Here is an 18,373-nt window from a genome sequence, read left to right as displayed (position 1 = left end):
GGAAGAGAGAAAATAATATAGACTGCGATGACCTCCACGTACAACGTTAGTATATAAATATATATGCGTACACACATTCGGATGATACAATAGAAATTTAAGATATGCAAATGACGTTTTCTGTATATGCGTACCCTTAACTCAGGATGGCCCACTGGGTAGTAACTGCACCTTATATTGTACACACGACGGTCCCGAATGTTCGCGATTCGCGTATATACATTGCACACGCGACCAAGGACAAAAAAGAAAATCCCAAAATTGTCCACAATATGTTATATGTATATTGTATATACGTATATATATTATTATACTAACTAGGTTCACGTTCAAATCACTAGAAAAACTCAATTTAAAAACAAAACCAACAGATTTTTTTTATAATAGATAAAATAAATATGAAACCGTTAATTTGTCTGTTGAGTGTCCTTTGAAAGACCTAATTTGTATACACGTCACGTCATAATGTGAAAATAATTTTATATAATTAGAACTTATCATTTTATTTTTCTATTTCTCTATTTTTAATTTGTTAATTAGATATAGTAGCTCGATCGTCCTCGTTCCCCTTTATTAATACCATTATCTCTGGCAATATAATATACATAACTTTTTATACTATTTTAGATGAAGTACAAATAATACATAATTGATATATCGAGTTACCGCGGCCGTGTGTGTCGTAAAAACAGCTTAACGGCAACGTTTATTACTTTTATATTGCGTTAAGATTACACTCATACAAACATATTTGCTCACCCAACGTTTTATCGAGTGGCGACAAACAAGAATATAAAAGAGAAATAATTATATTACTCGTTTTTCCATTTGTTTTCAATATATGTATACAAAGCGTTATAATGAAAAACAAATATCGATAATAAGATTCGTTTTATCCGTCATGAGTCACGGTCGACATAATATGTTGTCCACACATACCTAAAGGTTAAATCACAGTAATCTACTTTTTAATTACATTGACGAATACTTATTCATTACAATAGCAATTCCTTTGACGTGTCGTTTTGAAACACAATATAATATTAATTATAATTACAACTTGTCAAATAAATCAGATAATTACCTTAAGTCTGAAAGAGCTAAATATGTTGAAAATGTTTGGCAAAAATAAGCTAGCTACTAACCATGTCAAATTAAACACTATTTTTGTATTGTGTAAAAAATGGTTCTAGTACAATTAGTTACAAATTTAAAAAAATTATGTAGTTCTTTTTAAAAATTCACTAGGCAGAGCCTTGTGTAAAATACAAACTTAAGTATTCATTTGCCAAAGCCAAAAATTGGACTTATTTACTTTACCGAAGACATGATTTTTGTGTCTATCATTTACCTATTTACCCTCATGCCCAACCTAATCTTACCACTTGCACCAATTATTTGTATAATATGTAAATTGTAAGTATAGTAAGTCGACATATTATAAATTGTCTCGTATCAAAAACTGTATGCGCTGACCGAGAGCAAAGCCGTCAAAGATCCGTCGAAGTTGTCGGAAACGACATAATATAAAATTATAATATTCATATAATATAGTTCAAACTTCAAAGTAAACACGGGTCAGCCTCTGAATAATGCGTTTGCGGTATTTAAAGTCACGTTTGACTTTATAACCGCATGCACACTAGCCAAAACATAAAGTGCAATAATTATTATTACATACATTTCAAACGGCGCAATAAAAATTTAAAAAATTACCACCGTTAAATTTCTTATAGCTAAGTTGAGTTGGCTTAAAAAAACACAAAATGTCTTATAACTTATATTCCTTTCCGACAGCGGACACGCATATTTTAATAATATATTTTACACTACAAAAAAGTTACCGGATTTCTATGGTTCAGATATAGTAATAATTTACTCATTCGGTCCATATTCTTAGGTCCACGTGAACGCTATATATGAGCAAAGGACGTAATAAATGAAATAATGTTGTAAAGTAATAATGTACAACGATTAACATTAAACGCAACGTATGTCATTGATAATTAACAGTGTCATTAGATAATGTATAAACGACTAATTAATAGTACATATGTATGTCAATCGGCAGTCGATAAACCTTTCACTATCTAATATCTACTGTTGTGTTTTTTACTTTAACAGTTATTACATCATTAGAGCTTTAAAATAGTACAACACTCTCTAGGCCGGCTTGGAAATATCAAAACTGAAAGAAGGAACTTATAGTCCGTACGTTTTAGGTATCGCCTTTCTATATGCATTAAGAGGTCAGTGGAATTTCAAGGGTGAAGAATCCGAGTCTGCAATTATTTTTTCATAAACAATCGCATTTATTGCAAAAGTGACAACAGTCATGAGAAAATGAATAAAAAAACTATTTTCCTTTTATGTATTGACGAAGACGTCCGTGTTTGAACTATCGAAAACTTGAAAATTTAGCTTTGTATAGTTGTTATATACCATATATCTAGTTATATTTTTGAAAATGTTAAGTCGTTCTAAAACCCTGTTCCGACTTAGAGAAATCTAAAAAGAGGCGACGCTCGGTTATCTTTTTCATTTATAGATTAAACCAAAAGATTGTTATTGATTGCACTTAAACTTTTCTCTATACACGTTTGACGTTCCTGTTTCGGTTGACTTGTTATAATGTATTATCATACACATAAGTATTGCTATTGGTATAGGAAAAACGTATCATCGTTAGCGCTGTGAAAACGGCATTTTAAAGGGGATAAACTGTTGTCGGCGGCGGAGTATATATGCAAATTATAAAGGTAGTCTCTTGGCGTGTGTGTGTGTGTATATATATACAGACCGTTGCCGGGTCCGTATATGCGAAAACGACCTCTTTATATTATATACATATATATATATATATAATATTATTATACATACGTGCGAGAACTGCGCAGAGTAATAAAATAAATAAGGAGATAATTGAAACCGAAACCGCCGCCGCCCGTTTATGGGTCCTGGGAAATTCTCCGACCACAATTACAACCAGACACCACGTATGCCGTATACTCCTCACGGGGTATATTTGTATATGAATTTTCGCACCCCTTTCTGCGGCCCTCCCAAAAAAATGTCATATTACGGTATATAAAAGATATGTGACAACGACGATGATGATAATAATAATAAAAAAAAAAAAGAACCGAATCGCTATGTATGTATTATAGTATAGCTGATAGAGGACTAGTATTATTATTATTATTATTTTTGTGAGTAAGACAAACGCGAGTGGTTGCTGCGGGAAAAAAATGCTTTTTTTAAACTCGTCTCTGACGGCCGGCGGACACGATTTTTCGCCCAAGTCCAAAAAAAAAAAAAAAAATTAAAAACATAAAGGAACAATTGTCGCTCGGCCGAATGGAACTTTTTTTCTTTTTATTATTATTTCATTCAGACCATCTGTCACGGTTCGCCGCCTTTTTAATTCGTTTGTCGTGTAATAAAGTGGGTTATATTATTATTATTTTTTTTTATGCTCCGATAGTACTTTTCGCCGTGTGCGGTTTACCTAAGGCCACGCCCTCGCGGCCACGACGGCAAATATATATATATATATATTTAGTATAGGTAGGTATGTACGTATAAAACGCGAACCTTGTGGCGGTGATAAAAAAAAAAAAATCCCGTCGCTACTTAATTGACTTCGCCCGGAGCTCCTTAGAGTCACTGCCGGAGTGGGACCCTTCAACGCGTGTACAGGATAAAAGCCATATAGGTATACATATATATATATATGTATACTCTCTGAGGATATGGCCACAGGACGTGGAGAGTATGACAGGCGGTAAAAAAACCAACCAACAACAAAATGCAATAAAAGAGAAACGGAACCGGGAAAAAGAGTAACACATGTGTCGAACGTACGTGAAGGGACGCTCGGTCAGCGCGGTGGTCAGCACACCTGAACCCTGCAAGGCGGTCGGTCCAGCCTGCTGCAGTTATGAGAAAAAAGATATTACGAAACGAGGACATGACCATTTCTATACATATACAAACACTCACCCACCGCACATATGTGTGTATATAGAGATATACTTGAAGTCGTTATCTGGCGTGGGGTGGAAATATATAAAAATCGAAAACGTATACGGATTTAAATATTTATTATCGAAATATAGTTTTATACGATTCCAGTTTTAACGCGGTGTACACTCTTGTTGTATTATAATTCGTATGTGCACTAAACCGTGCGTGTGTTTTTAATCTAAAGGTTAGGTTATACATACTCTTATATATATATATATAGGCACAAATAAATTTAGCGAATTTCGCGTTGCGCCGCATCTTTGGCCGCGGCGTCGAATCTAACATAACGTAATACAATAAATAAAATATATTAAAAGAAATGGTAAGAAAGGAAAATTTTTCGCTCTAGACGCCAATCGGTTTTTATCGGCGAAACGTGCGCATTTACCGTCGTTTGTATGCCGAAGACTTAGAAACGCGGTGTGGAATTCGGTATGTTATATGTAGACGGATATTGCCGCTAAGTCCGGATATAATCGTAACAATAAAATAAGCAAATAAGAGGAATAATAATAATATGAAGTATATATAGAAATAAAGAGACGATTAGACTTGGTTTAGCCTTTACAATTTACCTATGCGTCGCAATACCTACCTTTCGAATATAGTAACAATGATAAAGGCGTCCATTTGCTACATTACATTACACCGCATAATAATTAATATTTAGGAAACAAATTTAGTTATAACCCAAATTTAGGATAAATCAATCAATCATAAGTTAATGACACTTACAAATTGATCCCTAAAAGACCCAAATGCCAAGTCCCCCTAGCTTTTATGTACAGTAGAACAAAAATTGAACTATAGTTAACGTACGCACATTATGTGTACCAACGAGCACTCATTATTATTGGAACACAAAATATTAAGATATTAAAGGCTTAAAAATAATAATATTTTGTTAATTTGATTCATTCATTGCTAGAATAAAAAAAATTATTCGGTATTTATTAGGTACATATTTAATATTTTGATTACTTTTTGTCAACCGATGTCAATAGTGTGACTTTAGCAGCGTCCTGTTCCCGATTTAGAGAAAGGACACGCTCCCAGGGCTCACCAATCGATACTAAAATGTTTTATAGATAGCATATCTATGTACTAATATGTTTATTATTTTTTCTGTTTCAGGTGAGATATACTTTACAAAAAACATACGCACGATATGGATTCAAATGATTTACTGTAAGAAGTTTTACTAAATAATTGTATTAATTATACAGCTTAAAGTTTTGATTTAGTTATATTAATATATAAATGATTGTTGAGCGAACATTGCGCATTGCTCCAACTATGTAAAACTAAAATATTTTTGAAAAATAATTCTTGTGGTGAAAATAGGCATTACTAGTAGGATAGAACCACTAAAAAGTGACTATTACTTTAAAAAAAAAAAGTTAGTTATATTTGGACAAGCTATAGCGATCACTTGTAAACGATTCGACTGTCGACAACATTATCATACATAGTATTCATATGTTGTAGTAAAGAAAGACAAAGAAAAACAAAATGAAATAATAGGGGGATTTTCGTGGCCGCGCTACCGGATTAAATAAGTCGTTTTAATTATTAACGCAATACAACTATACATTATACAAATTTTGTATAGGGACATTTGGCAGGGGCGGCGTTGGGCGATTAAATGACGCGTAATGTGTATGACGCCTGCGTTATTATCGTATAACTTAAGTATTGTGTATGCGTGTAAGTATACTTGGTGCACAATGTAAAAACGGCCACGGCCAATTTATATATATATATATATATATTCCCCCGAGAAACTTTTCGTCGCCCTCGCACACACACACACCAAACGGCGAGTGGGGGCGAGGTATAGGTCCTCCGAGGCGAATTATACAATTACAGTTGTCTCTCGTTTAATACTTTATACTTTTACCGCTGTCTTCTTCGTTGTTAACCCAGCACACAATGTATAAAATATAATATTAACGATCGGAAATAAAATGCCCGGCAGAAAGTGCACACCGATCCGTGTATAATTGGCGTGGCGACAACAATAAGTGCAGTGGTATAATAATGAACATTGTTGTAAAATATAATGGCAGTACGGTACACACTCTACACACATAATATACAAATTAACACAGGCAGATATAGTTAAAAATTAACAAGGAAGAGACGAAGAACATTAGAGACCGTTAATAATAATTAACAAGATCTTGTGTAATGTATTGTTATTGTATATTCAAAGTGCGAGAAAAAAACGCAATATATATATATAAATAAATTCGAAAAGTGAATTATTGTAACCATTGTCAAAGTGAGGTGGGGGAAGTAGAAGTAAACCGAATTGGAGGGGGTAAAAATACTCCCGTCGGATAAATATATAAAACGTTCACGACGAAAACCGAGTCGAAAATAAATTGATAATTAATTCCGGTAAATAAATATTGGGAAAAAAACCTTTTTTTTTTTTAATTAAAAAAAATAATATAGTCGAGTTTTTGTTTCTTCAAATATTGGACACGCGTTAGAAAAAATAAAAATGAAAGAAAGAATAATAAGAAAAGAATGCTAAATAAAACACGTTAGTATTTCTGGCATTTTACCCACCAGCGAAGTTTTCATCAAATAATAAATTTATAATATACATTATTTTCTATACAAACTGGTGTACGTTCTTATGATTTTTAATTTTAAAGAAAATCCCACATTCTTTCCAGTAGCTATCAGACGTGATTCCCGTTGGTTCCAAGGTATTAAACCGGGAATCATTGTGGAGTTGATATTGTTATTATTATTATATTACATTGTTTACGGGAAAGGTTAAAGTTATTATAATACATATCGAGTACATAACAACGATAGGGTGAAATTAATCAAATACCATCCGACATGCCCTTCTCGGAAAAGTGTAGATTACTTTGAATAATGATCGCAGTGTTTGCCCGAATCAATGCCCAACATGTTATATACTATATAATCGAGTAAAAAAAACGTTACCAAAAAATTGTAAATGAAAATGTCTTTTTAAAAACACTGAGAAACCCCTGACGTTTTAGAACAACACTTGGATCTTATAGGAGTGTCTGTTCAGACCCACAGGTCAATCTTGGTGTTATTATTAAATGTATTATATTATAGCGACACGGTCGTGGTCGCGTGCAGACCATAAGGGTGAAACACTGAAACCGAAACGGCCAGCATTTGTATACAAATGTTATTAAATTGTTTCGAAAACGGTCCTCGGGGATTATTGCCGGTGTTAACAAAAAAAAAAAAACATCCAAACAAAACCGAAAACACTTTTTTATTTTGTATCCAGCTTTTCATAAACGCGTGAGTATGTGTGATGATGATATTATATTGTTTTAATTCCGTATTCAAAAGGCACCGCCGCGGGATCGCCGTGTTATATAAATTAAAACGGGATTTTTTTTTTAATGTAACACCGGTAAAATATACATAAAAGAATAAAAAATAATATAATATATAAATGTATATTATATTAAACAAAAAATAACCGTAACGCCCCCGCTGCTTTTTGCTGTATATCTACGTGGTGTGTATGTAATTTATGTGTGTAGAGTCGTCCCAGTGGTGGGCATAAAAATCTGTTACTGTTATCCATTACACGTAATCGCCCGTATCACACAACTGTGAGTGTCGTGCAATGATCACAAGCAAAGTGTCTCCCTTTGACAATAAAAAAAAAATACATACTTCTATAATAACTACTATTATTGGGCACTGATAACCTAACCGGCCTTGGAATCAAATTTTTAATTCTGTAAACATTCCTAAAAAAAAATTCTCTAAAAAACCTAGGTAATACCCATATAATTAGTTTATAATAATATTTTCTTTTTATAAAAAATGTGTAGGGCTTCAAAAATGTAATATTTACATAAAAAAATATATTGTAGTGTATTAGTATAAATTAGATTGATAATATATGACAGGTGTAGATAATTATATATTTTTGATATATTATAATATTACATATGTTCTATAAGTGCTGACCTATAGATTCCAATCAGGCCCTGGTCGGATGTGTATTATTGGACAGGTTGGAGCGTTCAATTTTTTAATACCATTTAATTTGATTGATTTTTTTACAATTGTCTTTTAATTATTTTCCAAGTGCCGCCTTCTCTAGCTTCGGAAAACTCGGTTGTTGACGCAGCTGCCGGTGCCACGCGTTTACTTTTTGTCAGTTTTCTTTACTGGTAACAACAAGAAAGAATAGGAGCGTACACCTCACTTTATATATATTATATTGTGTATATAAATATACTCTTGAGATTCAAACGGCTAGGTTTATACCTGAATAACTTTTTCGAAGATAAGAAGTATCGTTTTTCGAGCGTACAAAAAAAACAACAATGTTTGGCATTTCGCTTTTGAACAATTACATTTCGACCCGACACAATTGTTCTATTATTATGACCTTAAAAATAATAATAAGATTGATTCATCGCGGTATTTGTTGGTTCACTATATAGTATATTATATAATGCCTAAGTCTTGATTCGATTATCGAACAACCGCGTCGATAACGTTCCCAATCGGTTCCAAAAAATAATAATATGTATATATGGTTGCATAAATTCACTGGCCGCGGTCCTTTTGATGTATACTGTATTATGCGTACAGGTGGGTTTTCATTGGGCGCTTTATCTCAAAACTAATAAAAAGAAAAATACCGCCTTGGCATATTATTATATCGTTGACTCATACGTGCCTGTTATAACATATAAAATTGTTATCGATAAAAATCAATAATGTTTGTTAATTATTAAATTAATACATTATATGGCAATAACTAATAAGTGCATACTATCTAATATTGTTTAAATACCTCCGGACAGATGAGTCAGCAAATGACTAAAAAATAAAAACAATCTCGACGAATTCAGTTTTGAATATTATATGTATATTATACATAATAATAAATAGTTATATTAAACAAATTGCTTTTTATTTCGTTTGGCTTGATGCTCTTCTTATTGATTCGAGTCCCCCTCTCGCTTAAAATCATATTTTGCTCAGAAAAATACTGTTTATTAAGAAAATATTGTTTCGCGACCAAGTCGAAACGGAGTGCGGCCCGGCTGTCGCCGTGTCCACACCATTATAACTGCTGAAGGGTACATATACAACACACAATAAAAGGTATATTGACATTCCGTGTTTTCCGTATAGGGAAACAATGGTCTCGGGGTCAATATAAATAGCGGTTCTTTGGAAACATCATATGTGCGCCGCAAGGGAGGCGAAGGACCGAAGAAGAGGGAGGGGGGATTCGAGGTAAAAGTAAAAACACTCAAGTTTTCTTTTCGGACGACCTGCTGTTTACCCCTGAAAAGACGACACTTTTAAAAACTCTCCGTGCACATAATAATATACACTAACCACCGCCATACATTGTACACGAATGTATAATATACTTGATATTATATATATATAGTATTTTTCATTTTGTTGTGTATTTGTGTGTATACACAAAACTTTTCTAAAAATACAGGACCAGTATTTTCTCTTAAAAAGCAACCTCACATTTGGTATAACTTTGGACAGCATTTGTTTGTAATTTTTTAACTTTACCTAGTTATGGTTCACTTTTGAAAGCTGTAATTGATGTTGTTGAGTTAGGTGTGTGTGTTTTGAAAATCCGTTTTGAATAAAAATGTAGGGACTTGTGTATAAAAAAGACTAAAAGGATGGGTAAAAAGTAGTGAATGCTGAATAAAATATTGTTTTGATAACAACTGTTTCTGGCCTAGTCCCGATACTGGTTAATATCAAAGGTACAATATAATGAATTTACTGTTTGCAGCGTATAAAGAAATTCGGCCAAACAAAAGCCAGTTTTCCTCTTAAAGCGGAATTGTTAGACGAAAAATAAACCGTCAACCCGGCCGCGGTAAACTGTACGTGCAAGATATATAATAACATGTAATAACTATAATAATAATAATAATATAGAAGTTTTTTCCACGCAAAAAAATCGTGTTGAAAAACCGGCGGCGGCCGGACTGCATCATAGAGAAAAGAAGAGCAGTGTGTGGGAACTAATAATAAGGTCCTCGGGTAAAACGATGCTGCTGTGAGCGTTTATATGGGTGTGCGCGGGCAGCGCGGAAGAAAGGAGGAGCAGGGGTGGGGATGGTTCACATAAATAAAAAAAAAAGTGGAACGGATAAAAAAAAAAGGGAAAAGTTCAAAATTGAACGTCCGTTGAGATAAAATGAAGAAAAATGGTCCGCTGGTGAAATCGGACGATAAAAATAACCGTGTTAGACGTGACGGCCACGGGCTATAAAGTCTCCGGGGACGACGGGAATCTGTGTACATCGGCGGTGGCAAAACGTCCCCTGGCGGTGGCGTGGTGGTCGGTGTATATGTGCATGTGTGTATATACATATTGCATCATACTCGTGGAGGGTGCGACGAGGAGCTGGAGAGAAAGAGTAAAAATGTTTGTGTACACGCGGTATATATAATAAATAGAAAAAGAAGAAGAAAACTGTTGTTTTAGGTCAGATATACAACACACGTCGTCGTGTGTGTGTGTGTGTGTGTGTGTGTATGTGTAATAGTGTATAACCTAACCAAGAGGTGGACGAGCAGGGAGTGGAGTAAAGCCGAAAAACAACCGACGTCGTTCGAGGAATACAGTAGAAGAAAAAATGCCCCTAAAAAATAATACACATTTTTTGGGCCGCTTCAATGGAAATGACTATACGGGCGAACACCTTATCTCTGATGCCGGTGGCACGTCTCCCCCTCCCCCCCTACACCCAGTGTAGTGTATATAAACATCATCATAATAATATAAGCAGACAACCATGAGAGACTGCCTTGTAGTCTGCCTGTTCTTGCCATTGTATGTATACTATACATAGGTATATTTCGTTTCAAGGTGAAGCGCGATTTTTCGGTGTCGTTGTTTACTCTGCGGATTATTGTTGATGTCGGGGCTGCAGGATAGGGGAGACAAAATATATTTGCATATCTCCTCGAGAAATTAAAAAATAATTCGTCTCGGGTGTACGCAATTATTAATTTTATCGATCGGCCGACGAAAGGTCTCTTACGCTGGTCTGAAATTAAAATACAGTCACCGTCGCCGCCGAGGACTTGTGCAAAGGAAGTGGGATTAAAAAAATAAATAAAAAAACGTACCCTAGTAATCATGCACCCGATTGCCCTAGGGCTATTTTACCCCGCAATCAAGGTGTCTTTTGTACGCTTGTCTTGTCAAAGACTCCTTTTGTTTTACCTAGCCAAAAAAAAAACAATGTATATATATATAAATATTAGGTCCAAACGAGGCGACGACGTTTCCTTTTTATCCGTTGTCATATATTATATTTCTGGGTAGTTACAAAAAAAAAATCCGTCAAAGGGTTACTACGTCATCAAAAGAACGCCGTTATCCAAATGGAATATATGATTAAAAAATGTAGGAAACGGCTCCTGACTCCTCCAAAATATATATTTTAACTGATTTACCATTAAATATTCACCTATTCATATATGTACATGTATATTTATGAACTGGTGACTGATATAATATATTATTATCATGAGCTTATTTTTAAAAATATCTGTGTCACGTTACACGAGGTCAACGGCGATGTGTCCAGTGCCTGGGCTAAGTGCGACAACGTTCTTGGGACTTATTCGGCTATGACATTGTAATTAGTAATAAAATAGTAATTATAAGATTGTAATGAGAGGCGTTGTTGTTTAAGCGTGTGACAAAATGTTTTATCATTTTTATAATATCCAACTAAAATTCATTATATTGTTTGTCATGTTCCAGGTATAGTAAAACAATAATTGTAAAATGAACATAGATTATTTTGTATAACTATATAGCAGATACGTTTTCAACTTGAGTATGGAATAGTGACACTACAAATGAAACCGCTTTCAAGTTGGTCCTGTCTGTCTATTATTGTATGTCTTCTAAGTCTATAGCTATTATTCAGTATTCTGTACAAGACCACTTTACAATGTACCTTACACCGTACGCGTATCTAAACTCAACGGCGCGGGCGCGATGAATGGTTTTGTCCCTTTAAAATAATATAATTATATGCAACGACTTTGGTGGCTTACTTATATGTACTACGTCGGTATTAAATATAATAATAATAATAAATGTTATTATACACTGGCGTATTGAAAATAAATCTGGGAAGCAATAAAAACAAAAAAGTTTTTGCACGGCCGCCTTGTTTATTTTCCAGTGTATACATAATGTAAAGTGTACTCGGCGGCGACCTTTATTTACATTTTCATCGCGGTACATACCTTCTTCTTTGCTGCCACCTACTCCCGTCCCTCGTCCACACTGTGTGTATACTGTATACACATTTTATAATATAAAACAACGTTTCGGCATAAATATCCATCTTTTATTAACCGCATACCGAAAAACCTGCACCTCTCGATCCGGTGATGTTGTACATATTCATCGTTTCGACTGCCGCCGCCGCTACTCCTCCGCCTCGCCTTTCTAAAAACAAATTTTAATCTGCATTTATTCCGCTGCTAACACGAGGCGGCGGCGGCAACGGCGGTGTTTTCATTTCGCCAAAACCACTTTTATTATTACTATGTACATATACTATATCTATATTATACTTATGCACGCGTATAACAATATTGTATACCTCCTGGCAGCCGCAGAACCCGTTTTACATAAGGACTGAAAAGGTCTGAGGTCGGAGTGGCGAGGGAGGAGACGGTTTGGCAGAGGATTCGTAATATTATTATTATAGTTAGTGTTATTATTATTATTATTATTATGATGATTGCGAGTGATGAATGAATATCATAGCCGGTGGAAACGATGGAAAGCGGAGTGAAATCTTCACTTGACGGCAACGGCTCCTATAGAGAGGAAACCGGCAGAGGTGCGACCCGTGTATACACTGCATTGTCCCCGCAAGAATTAATAATAATCATCGTCGTTGCCGTCACTAACCCGTCCTCGGTCGTGAGCCTTTTTTCCCTTCGCTCGCTCCTTTCGGCCACAGTTTAATAATATTATGATTAATGTTAAAACCGCGCGTTGTCCCGATTTCTCCGGCCCGTAATGCGCGCACCTTTCTTCGCCAAACCTAATTGCAATGATATTAATGTATTGCCGTAGTATCATATTGACACCATGGAATGAAGCGGCGCGCAAGGAGACTTTAACACCTCGAGTCATGTGCTAGTTGGGTGGTTATAAAGTTTAACAACTCCTCTGTGGGGATACAAGGTGAAATTTTTGTTTTTTAAATTGAGATATTACAACAAACATAACATAACAAATTGTCCTTTTAGCCTTTTAATGAAATTTTCATTAATTATATTAGTCGTCTGTCCATGAACATATATATTATAAAAAATACAATAATTGTCCATTTCCCTTAACTGAACACTCCGGTGACCTAGTGCGGGATTTCCGAAAACTGTCGTGGTACTCAGAAAATGTTACTAAATCTTACATCGGCGAGGCCTGATCAGACATAGATCTTTCGACTCGGATTGTATAGATTCAGACCGGCTTCGAGTCACGACTGGGGCTATCCTCGCGAATGGGTTATAACTTATATGTTATGTTATTGCCGTATGAATCATCGTCGTTATATGGTCGTTCGCCCCTTGTCCGCGTTGCCTAAGTACACGCGCGCGTACCGGCATAATTTTGTTTTACGGTTGACAAAACGATTAATCGTCCTTTTTCATACTCGCATACACACATATATCCATTTATATGTGTACTCTGGCGCTGTTAAGGGTGCGACCGAGGACGACCCCCATGCACGCCGGGCACTGATCGTTTCCAAACTGCGGCACATAATAATAATAATAATATAAGGTTAACGAGAGCGCGAGGAATAAATTCTAGGAAATTATATTCTTTATAGTATCACATACTATATGCTAGCCTAATTAATTATCCTAATAGAAAAAGTTTCTTTATATTATTTTTCTTTCCCTTTTCGTTTTCACCCCGCAAAGCTGTATAGATATCTATCGCGCCCTGCTTGTGTACACACACATACACACACACATAGTATGTATATACACACGTAATGTATGTAATAAGAAAAAGTCCAATTTTCCGGACGATTGTCGCCCACGTCCTTTTGTGTGCGAGCGTATAAGCCAAGCGCGCGTGTTGTTTTTATCTGGCCACCGATCACCGCCCTGTATATTGTATAAACTAGTATATATATATATATATTAAACGAGTAACACGGGCGGCAAAGAATCTACAGCTCCTTATACATCTATATACTATAATATGTACACACCACATACAGTTAGATCACCGCTCTCAGATAAACGCTCTCTTCTACATCTCTCTTTCTCTTCGTGTATATTATGTAAAAAGGGATTTTGTGTGTTTGTGTGCAACTGTGGATATATCTTTCGGTTTTCTCCGTTCGACGCTAAAGGTCATCCTACATTTCTCTTTTAGTTTAATTGCCTTCGAAAAGAATCAAAATAAGAAAATGAAAGCGGTTTATCTTTATCCTCCGTTCGCGGCCCCGTAACTATATTGTCTATATTATACACAGAAAAAAATAAATAAAGAATTTTCTATAACAAGTGATTTATATACGCGTTTAGTCATAATAATATGTATGTACATCTACATACCACATCGGACGGACCCTTCATTTATCTAGGGCCAACTCGTTAAATTAAGTAGTCGAGGTTGGTAAAATTTGTGTTAAACATCTAAATTATTATTAATAAAAATTTTAAAAATACCGTTTTAAAACAGGCGAACAGGCCTAAGGAATGTAATACCGTTACGAAATAATTATCATAACCCACCAACTGATATAACACTTGTGAAATTTAGCCTACCATCAGTCCAGTGTTGTAAAGTAATTTAGTAGTAATAATACAAATATATATAAATAGGGTTTAATAAGAAATTCAAATTTTTTTTTTCAAATTATTTTTGTATAATGTGGTTACAATTTTTCACAATTTTTTTGTTTTTACCCCCGTCTCAACTTACTTTTTTTGATAGCAACTTTTGAAACTTAAATGGTAACGTATATATTCTATTAACTTTTTAAATTGACAATAAAGTACTAAACATTTTGACTGGTCGATAACCAGTTTCAGATAACTATTTTTAAAGTTAGGATGGGAGGAGGAGTGCGGTTGGGAAATGCGCGCAGATAAAAATAATACTACACTCCACCTTTCCTCCTGCCCTAAACTTGAAACTTCAATAGCTTCAAAAATAGTTATCCGAAACTGGTTATCGACCAGTCAAAATGTTTAATACATTACCTATTCTCAATTTAAAAAGTTAATAAAATATATACGTTACCGTTTAAATTTCAAAAGTTGCTATCAAAAAAACTAAGTTGGGAGGGGGGTAAATTAAAAAAAAAAATGTGAAAAATTGAGATCACATTGTATAAAAAATAAATATGAAAAAAAAAATTGTAATTTTTTTATTAAACCCTATTAAATATTGAGTGGTTCACGATAAGTGGATCACCCTGTATAGTGTATATATATATATATTACAAGTTTTGAACAAACTAATATAGTGTTTAAAAATAATTACATAATAATTCTTAAATATATATGTATGAAGTGCAAATACAGTAAGATTCAAGTCATATTTAAATATTCTACACCGAGTCAATCAGTCACAGCGCCCTACATGCGGGTGGTTGTACACCAGTCACCAATTATTAAATTGCAGTTAAAGACGTTAATATGTTTGTCATATTGTTGTTCTGAAATGCTCACTTGTGCCATCGCGCTCGTGTCGTTTTACCCTCATACGAATGTTTGTCTTTATTATTATACGCATTCACGTCGGATAATTATTTAGCTCGCGGCTATTAAACATTTAGCGCCGTTTCGACGACATACTTAATAATATATTGTGTAATATGTTGGAGATATGTCAACCGCTGGTGCATGTGTTTGGACGCGTCGAGATGCAAAAAATCTATCTAATTTACCAAATGTCACCACCGGTATAGTATATTAGCATAATTATATTTCGCAGGCGAATAACGTTTTTTTCGGCGTCGTTAATGCGCGCTAGACAGATGTAAGTTGTAACCCAAAATCCAAATATGTTTACTACCGTATTCCAATTATAACAGGTATGTTTAGTCGACTCTGGTCCGTGACTCAGTGCCTATAGTTAGGCGGTTTGACTTGAGATACAAATCCATCAGACACGCTTGAAGGTAAGCGTTGACAAAAACTGTAAAAGTACAGAGATATGGATAGTTATGATAGATGGGTTACGAAAGTTATGTAGATATGGATACTACATGGATTGTATTTGAATAAATTCAGTCGGCGGTAACTGTTCAGTCGCATGTATAGCAAAATATACCACCTAAGTATACTATATATATATATATATATATATAAACGGACATACATAAGTAATTTAAAGTACACAATATTTTAATACTACAATGTACAGCGTACTTTAAAAATTATACCCCTTAAACAACCCATTAAGCGCCGCCCAGAGTTATGCCTAGATTTAATGTTTGTGAGATATTATTATTTTACACTGTACATCAATAGAACTCGTACTATATAAATTAATATACATAATAATTCTTTTTAAACGTTATTGCTATTCGCATAAATTATAATAATAATAGTAGTTTGTATACAATAAATAAAATCATTTAAAGTAGTGTGTCGAAGAAAATTTGAGAAATCCACATTTTGCGTCTCAACCCCTATATAATTTATATTAATATTGTTTTATAACATTATTATAAAATACCAAATTAACTGCAGAAACTTTCGCCTAAAAAAAGCCTTGATTATTTTTTTGATTTTAAAATTGATTTTTTTTACCTTAAATTATGAAAGTTGTCTGTTTAACCAGCAGTTGCTGTTTGTACGATTGTCGATTTCCAAACACGATAACTCGATTTAAAAGTGGTCAATTTTGTTCATTAAGGCAAGATAGAAAGCTCAAATTCTAATCAACTGATTTTGTGTTACGCTTCTTACTGTTTTCACTAGTCCTATATACGTTTTAGGTATAATAGGTTAATCTAATTAATGTTAAAGATTTAAAAACCTAATGTCCAAACCAGTAGAATATCATGTATAAATTGTTTTTATTGTTATTATTATTTTTTTTTTTTTAGTTAATAGGTATATTTATAATAGGGAGGTTTTTGTGGACTTTTCTGGCTAAATTTGGACGGGTTAAGCTTTTTCCAGTCCGTCTGCTCTACTTGTATCTACTATACCTACCACTGTGGTAATAATGATAATGTTACAATGCGCTAGTGCAATGTGACTGTGGCCGTGCGGCCGGGCATATGCACGCACATCCGAATTGGCGTGTTCGGCGGCCTACCGTCGGGGTTCGCGGCGGTCCGTCGGAAGCACGGCCGCGGTCGCTGCAGCGTAGGCGCGGGCCTGACAGTTTTTACCCGCCAGTATGCCGCCATGCTTTGCGTTTGACGCCCGCGAGTCGCAGCTGTAGTCGCATCCGCCCCGTTCGCTCGCGCACATCGACATAGTATACGCGGTCCGTTGCCGTCGCCACCCTGTACACACGGCACACAACGCGTTAAGTTTTTATTTTTTTAATAAAAACCGAAACCTACCTTGACCGGTTGATAATAAGTAATTTACTTAGAATTCGAGTGAAAAAAAACGCGCGCGCCCGTCTCGCACATGTATTCTGCAGCAGCAGCAGCAGCGGCCGCGGCGGCCACCGGCGCGAACGGCGGCACGGCGTCCACTTTCGACAGTTACTCGTACCGGCTGTGGTGTCTAGCAAACGTGTGGAGTTGCAACCGTGAGTATAAAAAAAATTATATTTACATTAAATATAGAAAAATCGAGATTTTTTAATTATCCACATACCCGGCAATTGTAGGCCTTTATTGGAGACATAGGCCTCTAAGTGTGTCTTCTATATCTGGCATAACTGCCGCACGATCTAAGAACAGATAGATTTTTTGTACGGTATCCGTAGTGTTCTTATATATACCTTAATCGTCTGTCGCGTCCGGTTTTATCACGCCAACAAAAAAACCTTGGGATTTCTGTCGAGTGCAAAATAAAAAATTATTTTTGCGCTTAAGTACAAAAACTGTGTAAACTTACATAAAAATATGTTCTATTCGACCTCGAATGCACTTCAGCGTGACACGATATTATTTAATAGTGAGGAAAAATCAGACACTCGCCGTTTATTATTTATGTAGCCGGTGGCGGTTGGCCCATAAAATTCTTCGAACGTTGGTGTTTATACATTTTTGCCACTAGAAATTGAAAATATAAGTCGATTGTGGTTAAAATAATATTTTGATTGAATAATATACTTATGAAAATCTTT

General features: G+C 34.9%; 1 protein-coding gene across 2 annotated transcripts in view; it reads left to right on the top strand.

The window, feature by feature from the left end:
• The window catches only part of LOC126841934 (zinc finger E-box-binding homeobox 1-like), a 155,444-nt gene that overhangs the window by 125,032 nt on the left and 12,039 nt on the right, over window positions 1-18,373 (top strand). Inside the window, exon 1 of one of the 2 annotated variants that reach the window (XM_050578749.1) lies at window positions 17,500-17,830. The exons of the other annotated variant lie outside the window; for it this stretch is intronic. Within the exon in view, the coding sequence (XP_050434706.1) occupies window positions 17,707-17,830 (124 nt within the window). The 5' untranslated portion in view covers window positions 17,500-17,706. Of the gene's footprint in view, window positions 1-17,499; window positions 17,831-18,373 lie in introns of those variants that run through there. 2 annotated transcript variants of the gene reach the window in all.

This window comes from Adelges cooleyi, unplaced genomic scaffold (assembly GCF_023614345.1).
Source record: "Adelges cooleyi isolate 19-005CV unplaced genomic scaffold, UGA_ACOO_1.1 ACOO_flye_CR_arks_rails_tigmint_CR_PRNA_41, whole genome shotgun sequence".
In the NCBI taxonomy this organism is placed as follows: Eukaryota; Metazoa; Arthropoda; class Insecta; order Hemiptera; family Adelgidae; genus Adelges; species Adelges cooleyi.
The sequence above is the reverse complement of the archived record's forward strand: the minus strand, read 5'-3'. Positions and strand labels throughout refer to the sequence as shown.